The sequence below is a fragment of the Piliocolobus tephrosceles genome, chromosome 12 (genome assembly GCF_002776525.5).
Source record: "Piliocolobus tephrosceles isolate RC106 chromosome 12, ASM277652v3, whole genome shotgun sequence".
NCBI lineage: Eukaryota > Metazoa > Chordata > Mammalia > Primates > Cercopithecidae > Piliocolobus > Piliocolobus tephrosceles.
In genome coordinates this window covers 33,724-57,344 of record NC_045445.1, presented here as the reverse complement: position 1 = coordinate 57,344, position 23,621 = coordinate 33,724, and the positions used below count along the sequence as shown (strand labels likewise).

Sequence of the window (23,621 nt, the reverse complement as noted above, 5' to 3'; positions counted from 1 at the left end):
AGTTTAGAATAATTTGGTCAGTTTGGTCATATAGTATTTCGCTGAGTTAATGTATCACAGGTTACCTAACCTTGCCTGAATTTTGGACATATAGGTTCTTTAGCACAGTGTTACTCAGAGTGCTGTTTTGCAACTAGATAAGGAGCTTGCTGAAGAATGTCAATCAATGTTGTGCTTCCTTTACTGAGGCCCTCTTGCTATGAAAATAATGTCAATTATCCTGAACAGTATGCTTAGAGACTTAGTCAACCAGTTGCAAACACTCTTAAGTAGGACTGATTTAGAAGTTTATGCTACAGTAACAGTACTGTTATGTCTTTGTGCCTATTATGTTTTTCTTATTTTCTTGAGATTAATTATCAGGAATGGAATTAACAATAAAATGCGGAAACATTTTCGTGGTTCTTGATATGTATGTCTCAGCTATTTAAAGTGATTTCCTTTGATTTTAGTTTTAATTATATATCTAGATAGAGACTAGAGAATCTGTTGAGACAACTACTATTTGTTTTTACTCTTTTTTTTGGTCACCAAATGTATTTATTTTGCCTGAAAGTGGAGGCAGACAATTGCTACAGTATTATTTATTGCAGTCGCATAAAGTTTCCAGAAAAATCAACATTTTTAATCAACTCCTTTTAAATGACTTATTTATTTTTAGAGTTACAGAAACAGCAAATTTAAAATGTGACAAGAACATTCCCAGTTAATTCCCTTTCATTTTTTTAACAGCTTAATTGAAATATAATTCACATATCATATAATTCACCCATTTCAAGTATACAGTCAGTGGTTACTATATTCACAGAATTGTGCAACCATTGGTGCAATCAATTTTGTAACGTTTTTATCATCCCTAAATGAAACCCTGTACTCATTTGCAGTTGCTCCACATTTCTCCTCAACTCTCAGACCTAAGCAACAATTAATTCCCTTTTCATCTTCATAAATTTGCCTATTCTTGACATTTTGTATAAATGGAATCTTGTAACATGTGGCCTTTTGTGTCTTCGTTCACTTAGCGTAATGATTGTGAGGTTCATTCATGTCGTAGCATAAATCAATACTTCTCTTTTATGACTAATAATTCTATTGCATTAATGTATTTTGTGTATCTAGTCATTAGTTTATGGTCTGGTTATTATAAATAATGCTGCTGTGAACATCTGTGTACAAGTTTTTGTGTGAGCATATATATATATATGTTTTTGGTTCTCGTTTACATACCTAGGAATAGAATTGCTGGATCACATGCAACTCTTCAACATTTTGAGGAAGGGCCAAACTTTCTTAAAGTGACTGTACCATTATACATTCCTAATAGCAATGTATGAGGATTCTGATTTCTCCACATCGTTGCCAAAACGTATTTTTTTTAATTATACCCAGTCTAATGAAATGGTATTTTATTGTGATTTTGATTTGCATTTCCCTGGTGACTAATGATGTTGAGCATTTTTTCGTGTGCTTATAGCCCATTTGTATATTTTCTTTACCTTTGGAGAAATGTCTATTTGAAAATACTTTGTTGTTTTTAAGTGGGTTATTTGTCTTTTTATGGTTGAGCTATAAGAGTACTTTATATATTCTGGATACTAGACCCTTATCAGATACATGATTTTCAAATATTTTGCTCTATTCTATGGGTTGTATTTTCATTTTCTTAATGGTGTTCTTTGAAGCATAGTTTTTATGAGGTTCGATTTATTTTTTCCTTTAGTTGCCTGTGCTTTGAATATCATATCTAAGCAACCATTGCCTAAGCCAAGATCATGAAGATTTACTCCTTTGTTTTCTTCTAAGACTAGTTTTAGCTCTTACATTTATGTCTGTGATATATTTTGAGTTAATGTTTATGTATGGAATACAGAAGAGAACCAACTTAACTATCTTGAGTATGTATATACAGTTGTTCCAGAACCATTTGCTGAAAAGGCTTTTCTTTCCCTGTTGAATGATCTTAGCATTCTTATAAAAAATTAGTTATCAATGGATGTATGGCTTTATTTCTGGACCTTCAATTCTGTTCAATTTATCTTTATGCCAATACCAGGCTGTCATGATTACTACAGCTTTGTAGTTTTAAAATCAGGAAATATTAGTCTTCAAACTTTATTCTTTCTCAAAATTGCCTTGACTATTCTGGGTACCTTTCATTTTCCTGAACTTTAGGATGAGCTTGTCAATTTCTGCAAAAAAAGCTATCTGGGATTTTGATAGGGATTGTGTTGAATCTGTAGATCAATTAGGGGAGCCATTTTAACAATATTAAACTTTTGATCCATGAACATGGGCTTTCTTTCTATTCATTTAGATTTTCTTTAATTTTTTCCAACAATGTTTTGTAGTTTTCAGTGTGCAAATCTTACATGACAAAGACTCTGCTTCACCAAGTTTTAGACAAGCTCCTCGGAGCACTCTTTTAAACTAGGTCTCATCCTTGGGCTCTGTCCTTGGCCTGCCTAAGGAAGTCTTAGCAAAGAATCCTGCTAATACCCCACCCTTGATCAAGTTCCTCATCCCCTATATTTCATATATAAGTCCAGCCAGCTTTTAGCAGGAATCCTGTTAGGCCAGTTTAGAGAGAATGCCCTTGCCCTTGATGTCTCCTCTTAGTAATTTTCCACCTTCTGACCCCCCTCACTTTGTTCATAGGCCACAAATCCCCACTGGTCTTGGTTGCATTAGGAGTTGAGCTCAATCTCTCCCCTCCATTGTGATAGCCTTGACCCCTATTGCAGTAATCTCAAAATCTGCCTTACCATTTTTTAGCAAGTATCAGAATAATTTTTCTTTAACAATATCTCTTCTAACATCCTTCTTGCCTTGTTCGTAAGTATTTTTTTTTTTTTGATGCTATTGTAAATGGGATTTTTCTGTTTCATTTTTGGATTGTTCAGTACCAATGTATAGAAATTTTATTGATTTTTATAAATTGGTCTTGTATCATACAACCTTGTTCTCATTTATTAGTTCTAATAACTTTGTAATAGTTTCTTTAGGATTTTCTCTATATAGAATCATGCTACTTGCGAATAGAGATAGTTTTAATTGTTCCTTTTCAATCTAGATACTTTTCATTTATTTTTATTGCTTAATTGCCCTAGCTAGAACCTCCAGTATAATGTTGAATAGAAGTTGTAAGAGTGGACATCATTGTCTTATTCCTGCTCTTGGGAGATCTTGAAGAGTCTTTCACAATTAAGTATGAGGTTTTTCATAGATGTCCTTTATCAGGTTGAGGAAGTTTCTTTTTCTTGTTTGTTGTGTGATTTTATCATTAAACAGTGTTGGATTTTGTCAACTTTTTTTTACATCTATTGAAATGATGGTTTTGTTCTTTATTAATATGATATATTATAATAATTGATTTTTCAGATATTAAACCAACCTTGTGTTTCTGAAATAAATCCCACTGCATCATGGTGTATAGTCCTTTTTGCATATTATTGGATTCATACTGCTAGTAGGCTGTTGAGGATTTGTTAAATGTCTGTATTTTTAAGAGTTGTTGGTCTGTCGTTTTCTTTTCTTGTGATGTCTTTGTTTGGTTTTGATACCAGGGTAATGCTAGGCTCATAGAATGAGTCAAGAAGTTTTCCCCTTTTCTTCTATTTTGGAAAGAGTTTGTGAAAGTTTTGTATTAATTCTTCTTGAAATGTTTGGTAGAATTCACCTCTGAAGCCACCTGGGCTTGGGCTTTTCTTTGTGTGAAGTTTTTTGGTTTTGTTTTTGTTTCTTGAGACGGGGTCTCACTGTCACCCAGACTGGAGTGCAGTGACCCAATCCTCTCTAATTCCTCTTTCATTCCCTTGATGGGAGAGTTACCTGCAGTCTTGACCTCCTAGACTCAGGTAATCTTCCCACCTAAGCCTCACGAGCAGCTGGGACTGCAGGCATGTGGCACCACGCCCGGCTAATTTTTGTTTTTTGTTTTTTTTGTAGAGACAGGGTCTTGCCATGTTGCCCAGGCTAGTCTCAAACTCCTGGGCTCAAGCGATCCACTTGCCTCGGCCTACCAAAGTGCTAGGATTACAGGCATGAGCCTCTGTGCCCAGCCTGAAGTTTTAAAATTAAGTCTCTTTAAATTAAAATTTAAAGAGACTAAATTTAGTCTCTATACTTGCTGTAGCTCTATTCAGATTTTTTATTTCTTGAGTCTGTTTAGCGGTTTGTATCTTTCTAGGAATTTGTGCATTTCATCTAAGTTACCTCATTTATTTACATACTCCTGTTCATAGAATTTCCCTAAGATCCTTTTCATTTTGTAAGTTTGGTGGTGATGTCTCCTTTTTCATTCCTGATTTTAGTAATTTGAGTTTTCCCTCTGTTTTACTTGGTCATTCTATGTAAAGGTTTGTCCATTTTATTGATCTTTCTAAAGAACCAACTTCTGGTTTCATAGATTTTTTTCTATAGTTTTTCTCTTTAATTTTTTCACCCTAATATTTATTTCCTTCCCAGTGCTAGCTTTGGATTTAGTTTACCCTTCTTTTCTAGATCCATAAGGTGGAAAGTTAAGTTGTTAGGTTATTAATTGAAATCATTTGTCTTAGCTCTGGCTGCCATAACAAAATTCCATAGACATAGTGGCCTAAGCAACAGAAATTTATTTTCTCACATTTCTGGAGGCTGGAAGTACAAGATCACCGTGCCAGTATGGTCAGGTTCTGGTAAGGGCTCTCTTTCTGGCTTGCAGACAGCGTTTTCTCTCTCTGTTCTCCCACAGGGCAAGGAAAAGAGAGCTAACTGTCTAGTGTCTTTTATTTATTTGATACGTAATGTTTGTACACATTTATGGGGTACATGTGATATTTTGTTACATGTAAAGACTGTGTAATGATCAAGTCAGGATATTTGGGGTGTCCATCAGCTTAAGAATTTATAATTTCTGTGTGATGGGAACATTTCAAATTCTCTCTCTAGCTATTTTGAAATATATAATACACTGTTGTTAACTTCAGTGACCCTGCTCTGCTGTCAAACATTAGAACTTATTCCTTCTATCTAACTGTATGTTTGTACCTATTAACCAACCTCTCATATTCCCTGCTCTGCCCTGCATACCCACACCCTTCCTAGCCTCTGGTATCTATTACACTATTGGCTACCTCCATGAGATCAACTGTTATAATTCCCACATGTGAGTAAGAACATGTGATATTTATCTTTCCATGCCTGCCTTATATCACTTAACATAATAACCTCCAGTTACATCCATGTTGCTGTAAATGGCATGACTTCATTCTTTTTCATGGTCAAGTAGTATTCCATTGTGTTTATATACTACATTTTCTTTATCCATTCATGCATTCATGGACACTTAGGTTGACTCCATATCTTTACTGTTGTGAATAGGGATACAATAAATATGTAAGTGCAGATATCCCTTTTATACACTGATTTATTTTCCTTTGCATAAATACCCAGTAGTAGGATTGCTGGATCATATGGTAGTTTAATTTTTAGTTTTTGGAGAAATCTCCACACTAGTTTCCATAGTAGCTGCACTAGTTTACTTTCCCACCAACAGTGTGTAAGTGTTTTTTGTTTTTTTTTTTTCTTCATCCTAGCCAGCATCTGTTATTTTGTGTCTTTTTAGTAACCATTCTAACTGGAGTAACATGATATCTCATTTTGGCTTTTATTTGCATTTGTATGATGTTGAGCATTTTTTTTCATATACCTTTTGGCCATTTGTATGTCTTCTTTTGAGAAGTGGTTATTCATGTCCTCTGCCCAATTTTTAAGGGGATTATTTGCATATCTCCTGTCCAGTTCGTTGTGTATTCTGGATATTATTCCCTTGTCAAATGAATAGTTTGCAACTATTTTCTCCCATTCAACTGGTTGTCTCTTCATTCTGTTGAATATTTCCTTTGCTGTGCAAAAGTTTTTTTTGTTGAATATAGTCCTATTTGTCTATTTTTCTTTTTGTTACCTGTCCTTTTGAGGTGTTAGCCACAAAATCATTTCCTAGACCAGTGTTCTGAAGTGTTTTCCCTATGTTTTCTTCTAGTAGGTTTATAGTTCTGGGTCTTAAATTTAAGTCTTTAATCTATCTTGGTTGATTTTTGTATGTAATGAGAGACAGAGGTCCAGTAATTCTTCCACATACAGATACCCAGTTTTCCCAATACCATGTATTGAAGGGAGTGTCCTTTCCCCAGTGTACCTTCTTGGCACCCTTGTTGAAAATCAGTTGCCTATATATGTGTGGCTATACTATGTGGATCAATGTCTGACTTTTACTATTCTATTCCATTGACCTTGTATCTGTTTTTATACCAAACCTTGCTGTTTTGGTTACTGTAGCCTTGTAATATGTTTTGAAGTCAGGTAGTGTGATGCCTCCAGCTTTGTCCATTTTGCTCAGGATTGCTTTGGCTATTTGGACTCTTTTTTGGTTCCTGAAATACTAATTTTAGGATTGTTTTTTCTGTTTCTGTGAAAAATGACATTGGTACTTTGATAGAGATTGCATTGAATCTGTAGATTGCTTTGGGCTTATGGTCATTTTAATAATATACATTCTTATGATCCATGACCATAAGATGTCTTTCTGTATCTTTGTGTCATCTTCAATTTTTTTCATCGGTGTTTTGTAGTTTTACTTATAGGAGTCTTTCACCTCCTTGTTAAATTTATTCTTCGATATTTTATATTTTCATAACTATTATAAATGGGATTGCCTTCTTGATTTCATAAAGTTTTATTTCACCAAGTTCATTATTGGTGCATAGAAACATTACGGATTTTTGTATGTTGATTCTCTATTCTGCAACTTTACTGAATATATTTATCATATCTGGGAGTTTTTTGGTGGAGTCTTAAGGGTCTTTTAGATATAAGGTCATGTCATCTGCAAAGAGAGATAATTTGACTTCCTCTTTTTCAATTGGGATGCCCTTATTTCTTTCTGTTGCGTGATTGCTCTGGCTAGGACTTTCAGTATTGTGTTGAATAGGAGTAGTGAAACTGGGCATCCTTCCAGTACTATGTTGAATAGGAGTGGTGAGAGTTTTCCAGTTCTTAGAGGAAAGGCTTTTAGTTTTTCCCATTCAGTATGATGATAGCTGTGGGTTTGTCATAAATAGCCTTTATCATGTTGAGGGATGTTCCTTCTATGCCAAAAAACTCTTTGAGAGTTTTTATCATGGAGAGATGTTGAATTTTTTTTGATACCTTGAACTATATATTTTTATTTGAATAGATAAAAGTAGAATATCCTATTTTCCTTTTGAGCTGTGTCATCATATGCTACAATTATGGATGAAAATGGAAATGTTTCACCCTGACCCATTGCAATTTCTATGTTACACATTTGCTCTTTCTTTTATTATTATACTTTAAGTTTTGGGGTACATGTGTAGAATGTGTAGGTTTGTTACATAGGTGTACACATACCATGGTGGTTTGCTGCACCCATCAACCCATCATCTACATTAGGTATTTCTCCTAATGCTATGTCTCCCCAGCTCCCCCACCCCACAACAGGCCCCTGTGTCCATGTGTTCTCATTGTTGAATTCCCACTTATGAGTGAGAACATGCAGTGTTTGGTTTTCTGTTCCTTTGTTACTTTGCTGAGAATGATGGTTTCTGACTTCATTCATGTCCCTGCAAAGGACATGAACTCATCCTTTTTTATGGCTGCATAGTATTCCATTGTGTATATGTGCCACATTTTCTTTATCCAGTCTATCATTGGTGGGCATTTGAGTTGGTTTGAAGTCTTTGCTATTGTGAATAGTGCTGCAATAAACATAAGTGTGCATGTGTCTTTATAGTAAAATGATTTATAATCCTTTCGGTATATACCCAGTAATGGGATTGCTGGGTCAAATGGTATTTCCGGTTCTAGATCCTTGAGGAATCGCCACACTGTCTTCGACAATGGTTGAACTAATTTGCACTTCTACCAACAGTGTAAAAACGTTCCTGTTGCTCCACATCCTCTCCAACATCTGTTGTTTCCTGACTTTTTAATGATTGCCATTTAATGATGGCCATTCTAACTGGTGTGAGAGGGTATCTCATTGTGGTTTTGATTTGCATTTCTCTAATGACCAGTGATGATGAGCTTTTATTCATATGTTGGCCACATAAATGTCTTCTTTTGAGAAGTGTCTTTTCATACCCTTCACACGCTTTTTGATGGGGTTGTTTTTTTCTTGTAAATTTGTTTAAGTTCCTTGTAGATTCTGGATATTAGCCCTTTGTCAGGTGGATAGATTGCAAAAATTTTCTCCCATTGTGTAGGTTGCCTGTTCACTCTGATGATAGTTTCTTTTGCTGTGCAGAAGCTCTTTAGTTTAATTAGATCCCATTTGTCAATTTTTGCTTTTGGTGTTTTAGTCATGAAGTGTTTGCCCATGCCTATGTCCTGAATGGTATTGCCTAGGTTTTCTTCTAGGAATTTTATGGTTTTAGGTCTTACGTTTAAGTCTTTAATCCATCTTGAGTTAATTTTTGTATAAGGTGTAAGGAAGGGGTCCAGTTTCAGTTTTCTGCATATGGCTGGCCAGTTTTCCCAACAGTATTTATTAAATAGGGAATCCTTTCCCCATTTCTTTTTTTTGTCAGTTTTGTCAAAGATCAGATGGTTGTAGATGTGTTATTTCTGAGGCCTCTGTTCTGTTCCATTGGTCTACATCTCTGTTTTGGTACCAGTACCATGCTGCTTTGGTTACTGTAAACTTGTAGTATAGTTTGAAGTCAGGTAGCGTGATGTCTCCAGCTTTGTTCATTGCTTAGGATTGTCTTGGCTATGTGGGCTCTTTTTTGGTTCTAAATGAAATTTAAAGTAGTTTTTTCTAAATCTGTGAAGAAAGTCAATGGTAGCTGGATGGGGATAGCATTGAAACTATAAATTACATTGGGCAATATGGCCATTTTCACGATACTGATTCTTCTTCTCCATGAACATGGAATGTTTTTACATTCATTTGTGTCCTCTCTTATTTCCTTGAGCAGTGGTTTGTAGTTCTCCTTGAAGAGGTCCTTCACATCCCTTGTAAGTTGTATTTCTAGGTATTTTATTCTCTTTGTAGCAATTGTGAATGGGAATTCACTCATAATTTGGCCCTCTGTTTGTCTTTTAGTGGTGTATAGGAATGCTTGTGATTTTTGCACATTGATTTTGCATTCTGATACTTTGCTGAAGTTGCTTATCAGCTTAAGGAGATTTTGGACTGAGACGATGGGGTTTTCTAAATATACAATCATGTCATCTGCAAAGAGAGACAATTTGACTTCCTCTCTTCCTATTTGAATACCCTTTATTTCTTTCTCTTGCCTGATTGCCCTGGGCAGAACTTCCAATACTATGTTGAATAGGAGTGGTGAGAGAGGGCTCCTTGCCTTGTGCTGGTTTTCAAAGGGAATGCTTCCAGCTTTTGCCCATTCGGTATGATATTGGCTGTGGGTTTCTCATAAGTAGTTATTATTATTTTGTGATACGTTCCATCAATAGCTAATTTATTGAGAGTTTTTAGCATAAAGCAGTGTTGAATTTTATCAGAGGCCTTTTCTGCATCTGTTGAGATAATCATGTGGTTTTTGTCATTGGTTCTTTTTATGTGATGGATTACATTTATTGATTTGCATATGTTGAACCAGTCTTGCATCCCAGGGGTGAAGCCCACTTGATCGTGGTGGATAAGCTTTTTGATGTGCTGCTGAATTCGGTTTGCCAGTATTTTATTGAGGAATTTCACATCAATGTTCATCAGGGATATTGGCCTGAAATTTTCTTTTTTTGTTGTGTCTCTGCCAGGTTTTGGTATCAGGATGATGCTGGCCTCATAAAATGAGTTAGGGAGGAGTCCCTCTTTCTCTGTTGTTTGAAATAGTTTCAGAAGGAATTGTACCAGCTCCTCTTTATACCTCTGGTAGAATTCGGCTGTGAATCCTTCTGGTCCTGGACTTTTTTTGGTTCGTAAGCTATTACTGCCTCAAGTTCAGAACTTGTTATTGTTCTATTCAGGGATTCTACTTCCTCCTGGTTTAGTCTTGGGAGGGTGTATGTGTCCAGGAATTTACGCATTTCTTCCAGATTTTCTAGTTTACTTGCGTAGAGGTGTTTATTGTATTCTCTGATGGTAGTTTGTTTTTCTCTGGGATCAATGGTGATATCCCTTTTACCATTTTTTATTGTGTCTATTTGATTCTTTTCTCCTTTCTTCTTTATTAGTCTCCTAGCAGTCTGTTTTGTTAATCTTTTCAAAAAACAGCTCCTGGATTCATTGATTCTTTTTGGAGGGTTTTTCATGTCTCTGTCTCCTTCAGTTCTGCTCTGATCTTGGTTAGTTATTGTCTTCTGCTAGCTTTGAATTTGTTTGCTCTTACTTCTCTAGTTCTTTTAATTGTGATGTTAGGGTGTCGATTTTAAGTCTTTGCCACTTTCTGCTGTGAGCATTTAGTGCTATAAATTTCCTTCTCAATACTGCTTTAGCTCTGTCCCAGAGATTCTGGCACGTTGTGTCTTTGTTCTCATTGGTTTCAAAAAACTTATTTATTTCTGCCTTAATTTCATTATTTACCCAGTAGTCATTCAGGAACAGGTTGTTCATTTTCCATGTGCAGTTTTGATTGAGTTTCTTAATCCTGAGTTCTAATTTGATTGCACTGTGGTCTGAGAGACTGTTGGTTATGATTTCCATTTTTTGCATTTGCTGAGGAGTGTTTTACTTCCATTTATGTGATCAATTTTAGAATAAGTGTGATGTGGTGCTGAGAAGAATGTATATTCTGTTGATTTGGCTTGGAGAGTTCTGTAGATGTCTATTAGGTCCTCTTGTTCCAGAGCTGAGTTCAAGTCCTTAATATCCTTGTTAATTTTCTGTCTCGATCTGATATTGACAGTGGGGTGTTAAAGTCTCCTACTGTTATTGTGTGGTAGTCTGAGTCTCTTTGCAGATCTCTAAGAACTTGCTTTATGAATCTGGGTGCTCCTGTTTTGGGTACATATATATTTAGGATAGTTAGCTCTTCTTGTTGCATTGATCTCTTTACCATTATGTAGTGGTCTTCTTTGTCTCTTTTGATCTTTGTTGGTTTAAAGTCTGTTTTATTAGAGACTAGGATTGCAACCCCTGCTTTTTGTTTGTTTGTTTGTTTGTTTTTTGCTTTCCATTTGCTTAGTAAATATTCCTCTCTTCCTTTATTTTGAGTCTATGTATGTCTCTGCACGTGATATGGGTCTCCTGAATACAGCACACAGATGGGTCTTGATTCTTTATTCAATTTGCCAGTCTGTGTCTTTTATTTGAGGCATTTAGCCCATTTACATTTAAGGTTAATATTGTTATGTGTGAATTTGATCCTGTCATTATAATGCTAGCTGGTTATTTTGCTCGTTAGTTGATGCAGTTTCTTCATAGTGTTGATGGTCTTTACAGTTTGGTATGCTTTTGCAGTGGCTGGTATTGGTTTTTCCTTTCCATATTTAGTGCTTCCTTCAGGACTTCTCGTAAGGCAGGCCTGGTGGTGACAAAATCTGTCAGCATTTGCTTGTCTGTAAAGGATTTTATTTCTCCTTCGTTTATGAAGCTTAGTCTGGTTGGATATGAATTTCTGGGTTGAAAATTCTTTTCTCTAAGAATGTTGAATATTGGCCCCCACTCTCTTCTGGTTTGTGGGGTTTCTGCTGAGAGATCCACTGTTAGTCTGATGGGCTTCCATTTGTGGGTAACCTGACCTTTCTCTCTGGCTGCCCTTAACATTTTTTCCTTCATTTCATCCTTGGTGAATCTGACAATTATGTGTCTTGGGGTTGCTCTTCTCGAGGAGTCTCTTTGTGGTGTTCTCTGTATTTCCCAAATTTGAATGTTGGCCTGTCTTGCTAGGTTGGGAAAGTTCTCCTGGATAATATCCTAAAGAATGTTTCCCAACTTGGTTCCATTCTCCCTGTGACTTTCAAGTACACCAATCAAACATAGGTTTGGTCTTTTCATATAGTCCCATATTTCTTGGAGCCTTTGTTCATTCCTTTTCATTATCTTTTCTCTAATCTTGTCTTCACGCTTTATTTCATTAAGTTGATCTACAATCTCTAATATCCTTTCTTCCACTTGATCAGTTCAGCTGTTGATACTTGTGTATGTTTCACAAAGTTCTTGTGCCGTGTTTTTCGGCTCCATCGGGTCATTTATGTTCTTCTCTAAACTGGTTATTCTAGTTAGCAATTCCTCTAACCTTTTTTCAAGGTTCTTAGTTTCCTTGCACTGGGTTAGAACATGCTCCTTTAGCTCAGAGGAGTTTGTTGTTATCCACCTTCTGAAGCCTACTTCTGTCAATTCATCAAAGTCATTCTCCATCCAGTTTGTTCTCTTGGAATTGTCAGCCTTTTTGTACTGGTTTTTCTTCATCTTCGTGGATTTATCTACCTTTGGTCTTTGATGTTGGTGACCTGCGGATGGGGTTTCTGTGTGGACGTCTTTTTTGTGGATGTTGATGCTATTCTTTTCTGTTTGTTAGTTTTCCTTCTAACAGGCCCTTCTGCTGCAGGTCTGCTGGAGTTTGCTGGAGGTCCACTCCAGACCCTATTTGCATGGGTATCACCAGTGGAGGCTGCAGAATAGCAAAGATTGCTGCCCGTTCCTTCCTCTGGAAGCTTCATCCCAGAGGGGGCACCTGCCAGATGCCAGCTGGAGCACTCCCGTATGAGACGTCTGTCAATCCCTGCTGGGAGATATCTCCCATTCAGGAGGCACGGAACTCAGGGACCCACTTGAGGAGGCGGTCTGTCCTTTAGCAGAGCTTGAGCGCTGTGCTGGGAGAGCTGCTGCTCTCTTCAGAGCTGGCAGGCAGGAACGTTTAAGTCTGCTGAAGTTGAGCCCACAGCCACCCCTTCCCCCAGGTGCTCAGTCCCAAGGAGATGGGAGTTTTATCTATAAGCCCCTGGCTGGGGCTGCTGCCTTTCTTTCAGAGATGCCCTGCCCAGAGAGGAGGAATCCAGAGAGGCAGTCTGGCTACAGCGACTTTGGGGAACTGCAGTGGGCTTTGCCCAGTTCAAACTTTCTGGCCGCTTTGTTTACACAGTGAGGGGAAAACTGTCTACTCACGCCTCAGTAATGGCAGACACCCCTCCCTTCACCAAGCTCGAGTGTCCCATGTCAACTTCAGACTGCTGTGCTGGCAGCAAGAATTTCAAGCCAGTAGATCTTAGCTTGCTGGGCTCCGTGGGTGTGGAATATGCTGAGCTAGACCACTTGCCTCCCTGGCTTCAGCCACCTTTCCAGGGGAGTGAACAGTTATGCCTTGCTGGCGTTCCAGGCAAAACTGGGGTACGAAAAAAATCTCCCGCACCTAGCTCAGTGTCTGCCCAAATGACCACCCAGTTTTGTGCTTGAAACCCAGGGCCCTGGTGGCATAGGCACCCAAGGGAATCTCCTGGTCTGCAGATTGCGAAGACTGTGGGAAAAGCGTAGTATCTGGGCCGGAGTGCACCGTTCCTCATGACACAGTCCCTCACGGCTTCCCTTGGCTAGGGGAGGGAGTTCCCCGACCCCTTGTGCTTCTTGGATGAGGCAACACCCCACCCTGCTTTGGCTTGCCCTCTGTGGGCTGCACCCACTGTCTAACCAGTCCCAATGAGATGCACCAGGTACCTCAGTTGGAAATGCAGAAATCACTCACCTTCTTCATTGATCTCACTGGGAGCTGCAGACCAGCGCTGTTCCTGTTTGGTCATCTTGCCAACCACCCTGAGATGTTGAATTTTATCACATGCTTTTTTTATCAGATGCTTTCTCTGCATCTATTAAGGTGATCATGTGGCTTTTGTTCTTCATTCTGTTGATGGAATGTTTCATGTTTATTGATTCGCATGCATTGAATCATCATCGCATCCCTGGGATAAATCCCACTTGACCATGGTGTATTATCTTTTTGATGTGATGTTTGATTGGTTTGCTAGTATTTCATTGAGGATTTTTGCATCTGTGATCGTCAGGGATGTTGTCCTGCAGTTTTGTTTTTTTGTTGAGTCAGGTTTTGGTATCAGGGTAATGCTGGCCTTACAGAATGAGTTAGAGAGAATTCCCTCCTCTTGAACTTTTTGGCATAGTTTGAGAAGTGATGTTAGTTCTTCTCTGTAAGTTGCATGGAGTTCTGCAGTGAAGCCAGCTGATTCTGGGCATTGTTTTGGTTTTGTTGGGAGACTTTATTACTGATTCAATCCCATTACTCATTACTGGCCTGTTCAGGTTTTCTATTTCTTCCTGATTCAGTCTTGGTAGGTTGTATGGGTCCTGGGATTTATCCATTTCTTCTAGGTTTTCCAGTTTATTAGCGTATAGTTGTTAATAATATTTCTATGGTCACTTCTTCCAATTTTTAGATTTGCTTTAATATGCAAGGACTTTTTCCTGAGGATGTATCTATGGTGTTGGTTGGGCAGGGCACTTTGACTTTGATTATGGGTACATTCAGTAGTGTAGTTTGTATAATTTCTTTAGCTATAAACAGCATCAACCATGTCTGTATTTTTCTTAGTGGCTCAGGGTGTAGTTGTTATAGAGGCTGTGGTGAAGTTTTGCTGGGCATGGGGACTCCAGGTGGATTAGTCCTTGTTTTCGAGTGGTGTCACCGGTGGGTGAAGCATGCCTGTCCTTTGACCCCAAGACAGTGTATTCATTAAGTTATATTTTTAAAATTTTATTTTTTAAAAAAATTTATTTTATGCTGCATGCATATACTTAAAGGCATAAGTACTTCTGTAGTAAATATGAGCTGTCAAGAATACCAGTTGTAAGTTATATCAGATTTGAATTAAAACAAAGATAATGATAGCACATATGTAATGTAAAACTTGACCTTTTCTATTTTTCCAATATTTTCAGATCTGGTAGCTCAGCGAGGAGAAAGATTGGAATTATTGATTGACAAAACAGAAAATCTCGTGGATTCTGTAAGTGTGGAATCTGATAATATTTTTCAGGATGTAAAGTGGAGAAAGTATGGATGATGGCTAACATAATTGGGAAATGCCTTGAATTCAAAAATTTGGGGTTTTTTTTTTTTTCCTTTCTCATTTCCATTATGTGATTACTTTGTAATAATGAGGATAACAGTGAGGCACAGAAAAAGAAAACATCATCCCCTAATAGCCATTAAGATAGCTTTGGTTTGGAAAACATACTTAGTATACAGAAACAATTTTCTAAAGGGATTGAGGCCTATATAATTTAGCACCTCAACTGCATGTACCAGTCTGTTCACTTTACAAATTTGTAAAACATGAAACAAATGTGCAAGGCATTTGTGACCCAATATGAATCCTGAAAACTGGATAATTCACTGTCTTGCTTATACTGATAGTTTCATCTTGCCTTGTATCAATCAAGAGACATGGATTGGAAAGGGCCAATAAATAAGCCTTAAAGGAGACAGTGTGTCCTTGTGAGTTGCTTATACTATGGTTCCATATGTCCTCACATTTTCAATGCAGTTACTGTGAATGAAAGTTTTAAGGAAAGATGACAGATGTATGGTGAACAGAAGGAGGACAGAGATCAGCTACGATTTGGGTCTACACAATTATAAATTTAAATGTACAGTACAGGTTTACACCTTGAAACAAAACAGTGATTGATTATATTCGTTGTGACTGACAGCTGGATTGTAGTGGTTAAGAACACAAGCTCTAGTATCAGGTTGCCTGGATTTGAATCCCACCTCTGCTACTTACTAGTTGTGTGACCCTAGGCAAATGACTTAACCTATTTGTGCCTCAGTCATCATCTTCTGTAAAATGAAGATGTACCCACTTCAGAGCATTTTAAGGATTAAATCAGATAATGCATGTAGAGTGCCTAACACAGTATTTGATACATAGTAAGAGCTATTTAAATGTTCGTCGTTATTGTTAATTTTACAGAGACATCTATTAGCAGCAGGTTTTAGGATATACGGTCTACTATCAGGTTTTCTAGGAGTTTATAAACAGTTTTTTCATCAAAGCATGTGGTAATTGGAGGAAGGATGGTACCATACAGGAAGTCAAAACACCTGGATTCTAGATCTCACTTTGTGACCCATTGCTGGGGGGGGGAAAGAAAACAGAGAAGTATCTGATTCTAGATCTGCAGAACAATATCTTTGATACTTCCAGACTGTCTCTTAGTTATTCTTAATTCTTATTACCCTGCTTAGCTGGAATAGTCTGTCTTTGACCAATACTAGTATAATCTGTACTTTCCAAATAAAAGTCTTAATTTTGTTGACTTCATGACTGAAAACAACAGAAGGTACTAATGAACTAACAGGTATCTCTCTTTATGGTAGAATAACATATATGCAGCAAATTGTATCAAGTGTACTACTTTTAAGTTATAGCTCAGTTATTTTTCATGTGTATCTATACCCTGTAACCACCACCCAGATCTAGATAGAAAACATTTCCAACACCCCAGAAGGCTGCCTCATACCCCTTCCAGTTAATAATCCCCAATAGATGTAATTATGTTTCTGACTTATATCACCATAGATAGTATTTTGCCTGTTCTTAAAATTTATTTGTCTCTGGCCTTTTTCACTCACCATTATGCCTGTGAGATTCATCCACTTTTTAAATTATAGTTATCACTTATTTTTTGTTGTTTTGTATTATTCCATTATACAAATCTACCACAATTTGTTTATCCGTTCTTCTCTGTGGGGCTTTATTTCTGGATTCTCTATTTTGTTCCGTTGGTCAGTTTGTCTACCTTTATGCCAGTGCCACGCAGTGTTGATTACTATAACTTTATAGAATTCTTGAAATTAAGTAGTGTAAGTCTTCCAACTATATTCTTGTCCAATATTGTCTTCACTCTTTTAGGTGCTTTGCATTTCCATGTATGTTTTAGAATAAGCTTGTTTTCCATCTCTCAACCCCACAACAATGTGTATCTTTGTGACTGCATTTAATATATAGGTCAATTTAGGGAACATTGGTATCTTGACAGTATAGAGTTTTTTGGTCCGTGAACATGACATGTCTCTGCTTTTGCTTAGGATTTAAACAGTTTTTCTCAGCAGTATTTTTTAGTTTTTGATGTACAGGTCTTGCACATATTTGTTAAATTTGCCCTTGAGAATATCATGCTTTTGTATTGTGTAACAAATTTGTAAATTTTGTTTTTAATTCTTTATTGCTAGTATATGGAAAGAAAGTTGGTTATTGTATATTGACCTTGTTTTTATCCTGCAATCTTAGAAAAATTCATTTACCAGTTCTGGTTACTGCTTTGTACATTGCTGCCTTTTATTTTCCTTGCCTTATTCTGGCTAGAACCTTCTACACAATACTGAATGCAAATGATAACAGTGAACATCCTTGCCTGTTGATCATCTAGTGGGGAAAAATTCTATATTTTTTGAAAAAAATAAATTCAGTTTTAAGTTTGTGGTTTACTGTAGATTTTTTTGTAGGTACCCTTTAATAGGTGGAAGAATTCCCTTTAATTCCTCATTTGAGAGTTATATTCATGATTTTATCAAATGCTTTTTCTCTATTTATTGAGATTTTTGTTTGGTTTTTGTCCTTTATTCAGTTAGTGTGGCAAATTACATTGCTTTTTGAATGTTAAACCAACTTTGTATTTCTGCAAGGTCATGACTTATTATCCTTCTTATATAACACTTTATTGGATTTGCTATTGTTTTGTTCAGGAATTTGGCATCTATGTTTATAATAGATACTGGTCTGTAATTTATTTTTGTTTTTAGGTTTTGGTATCAGGAATATGCTGGCCTCATTAAACAAGTTGGGAAATGTTAACCTCTGTCTTCTGAGTTTAGGTGCTATTGGTATTATCTGTCGTAGATGTTTCGAAGAATTTACTAGTAAAGCAGATTGGGCCTCGAGTTTTCTTCGTTAGAAAATTTAAAATCTGCCGTCTTGCTTTTTGTTTCCTATTTGTCCCACCTAGTCTTTGTTCCCTCTTTTTTCTGCCTTCCGTTGGATTTAGTACATTGTTATTCCATTATGTCTCCTTTGTCAGTTTATTAGCTATAGCTCCATTTTGTCATTTTCTGATTGCTTTAGGGTTTACAGTACGTCTTTGATATATAATCTCCCTTAAAGTGGCATTTTTCCACTTCATGAAGAGATAAGAACATTGTAATAGTATACTTCTATCTGTTTCTTCTTAGCCTTTATGCTATTGTTGACATATTTTTATTTACACTTATATTAAAAACTTCAGAATACATTGTTAACTTTTTTGTTTAAAGAGTTATCCTTTAAAGAGATTTAAATAATAAGGGAAGTCTCTACTATTTACCTATGTATCTACATAGGTGCTCTTAATTCTTTTGTGTAGGCCGAGTTTCTATCTGATGTTATTTTCTTTCTGCCTGTATGCTTTAATTTAACATCTAATCTTCCATTGTAGTTCAAGTGTGTAGGTCTACTGGAAATGAATTATTTCAGGTTTGATATGTCTGAAAAGTTTTTATTTCACTTCCTTTTCTTTTGAAAGATATTTTCACTGAGTATAGAATTCTAGGTCAGTGATTTTTTTTTTCTTTTAATACTTGGTGAACGGTGGTTCATCACTGTCTTTTACATTGTTTCTGACAAGAATTCTGCTGTCATTCTTACATACATAAAGTGTATTTTTTTTTTCTTCTGGATACTTTAAAGATTTTCTCTTTATCATTGGTTTTAAGAAATTTAATTATAATATATATGCCTTGATATATATTTCTTTATGTTTCTTTGGCTTTGAGTTTGCTGTAGTTTTAATGAAATTATGAAAATCTTTAGCTCTTTCTACGCTTCCAGTTACATCTATATTAAGCCACTTGAAGCTGTCCCACAGCTCACTGATGCTTTGTTCATTTTTCAGTCTTATTTCCACTGTGTTTCATTTTTTTTTAAATAGTTTCTATTGCTATGTCTTCAAGTTTACTTATCTTTTCTTCTGCAGTTTGCAATCTGCTGTTTCATGTTTTATCTTTACAAGTTTGTTTTGGATCTTTTTTATATCTTCCATGTGTCTCCTTAACATGTGCATACTTTCCTCTACCTTCTTGAGTATACGAAGTGTATTTATAATTGACGTGCTTATTCTACTTACATGTAATGCAAATTTTGATAGTTAGGTGTAAGTATCTTGCTCTTTGTTTTTTATTTGCCCCATCCCCATCCTCTTCTTTTTTATTTTGATTGCTCAGGTACTTTTTAAATTTTTTTTTTTAAAACCATCTCTATTTGTTTTTTAACACCTCTATTGAGAAATAACTCACAGACCATACAAACTGCCCATTTAAAGGGTACACTTCAGTGGAATTTAGTATATTACATTATTAAAATTGTGGTAAAATATGTATAACATAAAATTTTGCCATTTTAACCTTTTTAAAGTGCACAATTCAGTGGTGTTAATTACATCCACAATGTTGTGTAACCATCACTACTACCTATTTCCAAAACTTTTTTTATCACCCCCTAACAAAAACTCTGTAACCACTAAGTAATAATAACTCCCCATTCTCCTTACTCTCAGTCCCTGGTAACTCTAATCTACTTTCTGTCTCTGTGAATTTGCCTGTTCTAGATATGTCATATAAGTGGGATCATACAAAATTTGCCCTTTTGTGTCTGGCTTATTTCACTAAGCATAATACTTTATTGCTTAAAAAAAAAATGCTAACAATCACCTGAGCCTTCAGTGAGTCTTAATCTTTTTTTTGCTGGGTGGAGGGTCTCACCTTGATGTTAATGGCTACTGACTGATCGATCAGGCTGGTGGTTGCTGAAGGTTGTGGTGGCTGTGGCAATTTCTTAAAATAAGACAACAGTAAAGTTTACCACATTGATTGACTCTTTCACAAAAGATTTCTCTGTAGTATGTGTTGCTGTTTGATAGCAATTTACCGACAATAGGACTTCTTTCAGAATTGAAGTGAGTCCTCTCAAATCCTGCTACAGCTGAGTTGATGTAATTTTCTAAATTTTTGTTGTCATTTCAACAGTGTTCACAGCATCTTCACCAGGAGTAGTTGCCATCTCAATGAGTAGTTGCCATCTCATTTTCCTTGCCCATGCATAAGAAACAACTCCTCATTCATTAAAGTTTTATAAGAAACTGCAGCAGTTCAGTCATGTCTTCAGGCTCTAGTTCTAATTCTAGTTCTCTTCTGTTTCTACCACATGTGCAGTTACTTGCTCCACTGAAGTCTTGAACCCCTCAAAATCATTTGTGAGGGTTGTAATCAGCTTCTTGCAAACACCTGTTAATGTTTATATTTTGACTTCCTCCCACGAATCATGAATGTTTTTAATGGCATCTAGAATGACGAATCCTTTCTAGAAAGTCTTCACTTTACTTTGCCCAGATCTATCAGAGGAATCATTATCTATGGCAGCTATACTAAATGTTTTTCTTAAATAATAAGACTTGAAAGTTGAAATCACTCCTTGATTCATGGGCAGCAGAATGGATGTTGTATTAGCAGGTGTGAACCCCGAAAGTCTGAGACAGGTCTCAGTCGATTTAGAAAGTTTATTTTGCCAAAGTTGAGAGTGCACACCCGTGACACAGCCTCAGGAAGTCCTGACAACATGTGCCCAAGGTGGTCAGAGCCCAGTTTGGTTTTATGCATTCTAGGGAGACATGAGACATCAGTCAACATATGCAAGATGAACATTGGTTCAGCCTGGAAAGGCGGGACAACGCGAAGCAAAGGCAGGAAGACTCGAAGTGGGGAAGGGGCTTCCAGGTCTTAGATAGGTAAGAGACAAATGGTTGTATTCTTTTGAGTTTCTGATGAACCTCTCCAAAGGAGGCAATCAGGTATGCATTTATCTCAATGAGCAGAAAGGTGACTTTGAATAGAATGGGAGGCAGGTTGGCCATAAGCAGTTCCCAGCTTGACTTTTCCCTTTAGCTTAGTGATTTGGGGGCCCCAAGATTTATTTTCCTTTCACACAGGCATGAAACCAATATTTATCTCCTCATATGTCTCCATCAGAGCTCTTGAGTGACTAGGTTCATTGTCAATGAGCAGGAATACTTTGAAAGGAATCTTTTCTTTTTGAGCAGCAGATCTCCACAGATCTTCTGTACACCATCCTGTAAACAGATGTGCTATCTTCCAGGTTTGTTGTTCCATTTCAAGAGCACAGGCAGAGTAGATTTAGCATAATTCTTAAGGACCCTAGATTTTCAGAATGGTAAATTACCATTGGCTTCAGCTTAGTCATCAGCTGCATTGGTCCCTAATAAAAGTCAGCTTATCCTTTGAAGCTTTGAAGCCAGGTATTGGCTTCTCTCTATGAAAGTCCTAGATGGCATCTTCTTCCAAAAGAACGGTGTTTTGTTTACATTGAAAACAATCTGTTGTTTAGTATAGCCACCTCTATCAATCTGAGCTAGGTCTCCTGGATAACTTACTGTGGCTTCTCTGTCAGCACTTGCTGTTTCACCTTGTACTTTCATGTTATAGAGGTGGCTTCTTTCCTTAAACCTCATGAACCAACTTCTGCTAGCTTTAAACTTTTCTTCTGCACCTTCCTCGCCTCTCTCAGCCTTCATAGAGTTGAAGAGTTAGGGCCTTGCTCTGGATTAGGCTTTGGCCTAAGGAAATGTTATGGCTGGTTTAATCTTCTATCCAGACCCCTGAAACATTCTCCATGTCAGCAGTAAGGCTGTTTTGCTTTCTTTTTTTTGTTTTTTTTTGTTGTTGTTGTTTGTTTGTTTTTGAGACGGAGACTCGCTCTATCGCCCAGGCTGGAGTGCTGTGGCCGGATCTCAGCTCACTGCAAGCTCCACCTCCCGGGTTTATGCCATTCTCCTGCCTCAGCCTCCCAAGTAGCTGGGACTACAGGCGCCCACCACCTCGCCCGGCTAGTTTTTTGTATTTTTTTTTTAGTAGAGACAGGGTTTCACCGTGTTAGCCAGGATGGTCTCGATCTCCTGACCCCGTGATCCGCCTGTCTCGGCCTCCCAAAGTGCTGGGATTACAGGCTTGAGCCACTGCGCCTGGCCTGTTTTGCTTTCTTATGTGTGTGTTCACTAGAGTAGCACTCCTAATTTCCTTCAAGAACTGTTCCTTTGCATTCACAACTTGGTTAACTGTTTGTCACAGGACACCTAACTTTAGACCCATCTCAGCTTTCAACATGCCTTACTCACTAAGCTTAATTATTTTTATCTTTTGATTTAAAGCAAGGGATGTGTGACTTTTCCTTTCACTTGAATTCATAGATGTCATTGTAAGGTTATTAATTGGCCAAATTTCAATATTGTGTCTCGGCAAATAGGGAGGCCTGAGACAGAGAGAGATAAGAGAATAGCTGGTCAGTGGAACAGTTAGAACACACAGCATTTATCAGTTAGCTCCGTCATCTTATATAGGCACAGTTTATGGCACCCTAAAACAATCACAATAGTAACATCAAAAGGTCACAGATCGTCATAACAGGTAGAATGAAAATAATGAAAAGTTTGAAATGTTATGAGAAGTACCAAAACGCAGACATGAAGTGACCACATGCTGTTAGAAAAATGGTGCTGCCGCATGTCCTCACTCATAAGTGGGAGCCGAACAGTGAGAACACATGGACACACGGAGGGCAACATCACACACTGGGGCCTGTCGGGGAGTCGGGGGCTAGGGGAGGGAGAGCATTAGGAGAAATATCTAATGTAGATGACGGGTTGATGGGTGCAGCAAACCACCATGGCACATATATACCTATATAAGAAACCTGCATGTTCTGCACATGTATCCCAGAACTTAATAATAATAATAATAATAATAATAAAAAGAAACAAAAAGTACAGGCCAAGCAGAAAAAAACACCAGAAAAATGGTGCTGATAGTCTCATCATGGGGTTTCCACAGACCTTTGATTTGAAAAAAAAAAAAAACAAAAAAACACCAGTATCCATGAAGTGCGATAATGTGAAGTACAATAAAAGGAGATAGGCCTGCAATTCTTTCGTTGTTCTTTATTGTTTTCTGCAGTTCTGTTTCCATGTACGATTTTTTTTGCTTCAAACTGAAGAAGTTCTTTTATTGTTTGTTACAATGTTGATCCTGATGAGAGATTCTCTAAGCTTTTGTCTGAAAATCTGTTTCATCATTTTTTTGAAGAATACTTTATAGTTTTTTAGTTTTTCACAATGTCAATTAAAAAAATTTTTAGTGCTTTAAAAATGCCATTCCATTTTTTTTTTGGCTTTCATATGTTCTTGGAGAGATTGTCATCTCTCTTAGTCTTATTTGAAAAATAATGATTCTTACCCCACCTTTGGCTGTTTTTGGTATTGTTATTGTTGTTGTTTGTTTTGTTTTTTTAAGACAGAGTCTCTCTCTGTCACCCAGGCTGGAGTGCAGGGGCATGATCATGGCTTACTGCTGCCTCCACCTCCTGGGCTCAAGTGATCCTCCTGCCTTGCCTCAGCCACCCAAGTAGGACCACAGGCATACGCCATCACACTTAGCTAATTTTTAAAATTTTTCTTAGAGACAGGGGTCTCCCTATGTTGCTCTGGCTGGTCTCAAACTCCCAGGCTCAAGTGATCCTCCCACCTTGGCTTCCCAAAGTGCTGGAAATATAGGCATGAGCCACCACACCTGGCCCCCTTTGGCTGGTTTTAAGAGTGTCTTTTTATATTTTGT

General features: G+C 37.2%; 1 protein-coding gene across 2 annotated transcripts in view; it reads left to right on the top strand.

Moving 5' to 3' along the window:
• VAMP7 (vesicle associated membrane protein 7) overlaps nucleotides 1-23,621 on the top strand; it is a 52,935-nt gene that overhangs the window by 19,720 nt on the left and 9,594 nt on the right. For both annotated transcript variants that reach the window (XM_023193638.1, XM_023193639.2), the window contains exon 6: nucleotides 14,846-14,913. In XM_023193638.1, coding sequence (XP_023049406.1) covers nucleotides 14,846-14,913 — 68 coding nt within the window. The remainder of the gene's footprint in view (nucleotides 1-14,845; nucleotides 14,914-23,621) is intronic.